This window comes from Sinocyclocheilus grahami, unplaced genomic scaffold (genome assembly GCF_001515645.1).
Source record: "Sinocyclocheilus grahami isolate Dianchi unplaced genomic scaffold, SAMN03320097.WGS_v1.1 scaffold1258.1, whole genome shotgun sequence".
In the NCBI taxonomy this organism is placed as follows: domain Eukaryota; kingdom Metazoa; phylum Chordata; class Actinopteri; order Cypriniformes; family Cyprinidae; genus Sinocyclocheilus; species Sinocyclocheilus grahami.
The window spans coordinates 326,691-327,972 of NW_015506437.1; the positions used below are offsets into that span (position 1 = coordinate 326,691).

A 1,282-nucleotide genomic window follows, 5' to 3' on the forward strand; every position below is an offset into this window, starting at 1 on the left:
TAACATTTAACAAAGCTTCAAAATCATCAGTCATGTATGAGAAATAAACTCATTAAAAGACAGAAGGCAAACTCTGAGCTCAAAAAGAAGGATGTTTGAGTTAAAGGGAAAGAAAGCCTCACCACCGTCTACGAACACAAGTGTAAATGCCACGCTCCATGAGTACAGAGCAACACAGCTTGAACGCTTAAAATCAAGTCGGTTTTCAGTTCTTTGCAACAAATGTGGGAAATGATGTACACAAACGTAGTATTATATGGTTAATTATTATATGAGCTTTACATTCTACATACACACGCACATACATTATACCATATATACACAGAAAACGAGAGTCTGAAGAAATTTAATATAACAAAACATACAAAAACTATGCCAGAATCCTGAAAAATTAAATTCATTTATGGAAAAAAAAAATCTGATTAACTGATAAATATTATTTACTTGTCCTCCTGCTCTGCTGTACAAAAGACCCAAAAGTGTGAAATAGAGGCTCACCTAAAAACGACAAGTTCCTCTCTCTGAGTTCGTCTCGTAGCAGGTCTTCATGCTCCAGACCGACGGCACTATGGGAACACGGTCAAGGACAAACTGCAAACCAACTCCACTAAACTTTACTTTGTGTGCTCGCTTCTCATTCTCATGGGAACTGAAGTGAAGATGAAAAGTAGGGTGGTCAACTTTTACAAGCCCATTTTTAAATGCTACCTGTGCTCGGTTGCCATGAAAACACTGAGCAGGGTTGCTGTGGCAACAGCAGAGGAATGTGTGTTTGTTGTAATATCAGGAGTGAGTGTAACAGAGATGAACATAAGAGACCTAAACACACTCAACATGAACACGAAGCATTCGTGAGCTAAAGCCCAACATTACAGTGCTACAGTGTTCTGAGTGGTTGCTAGGGTGTTGCTAGAGTGTTCTGAGTGGTTGCTAGGGTGTTGCTAGAGTGTTCTGAGTGGTTGCCAGGGTGTTGCTAGAGTGTTCTGAGTGGTTGCCAAGGTGTTGCTAGAGTGTTCTGAGTGGTTGCCAGGTGTTGCTAAAGTGTTCTGAGTGGTTGCCAGGGTGTTGCTAGAGTGTTCTGAGTGGTTGCCAGGGTGTTGCTAGAGTGTTCTGAGTGGTTGCCAGGGTGTTGCTAGAGTGTTCTGAGTGGTTGCCAGGTGTTGCTAAAGTGTTCTGAGTGGTTGCCAGGGTGTTGCTAGAGTGTTCTGAGTGGTTGCCAGGGTGTTGCTAGAGTGTTCTGAGTGGTTGCCAGGTGTTGCTACAGTGTTCTGCGTGGTTGCCA

At 42.6% G+C, this 1,282-nt stretch overlaps 1 protein-coding gene across 1 annotated transcript in view; it reads right to left on the reverse strand.

Moving 5' to 3' along the window:
- The window catches only part of LOC107568570 (uncharacterized protein C15orf41 homolog), a 59,846-nt gene that overhangs the window by 35,922 nt on the left and 22,642 nt on the right, over nt 1-1,282 (reverse strand). The window contains exon 8 of the mRNA XM_016254534.1: nt 499-566. Within this exon, the coding sequence (XP_016110020.1) occupies nt 499-566 (68 nt within the window). The remainder of the gene's footprint in view (nt 1-498; nt 567-1,282) is intronic.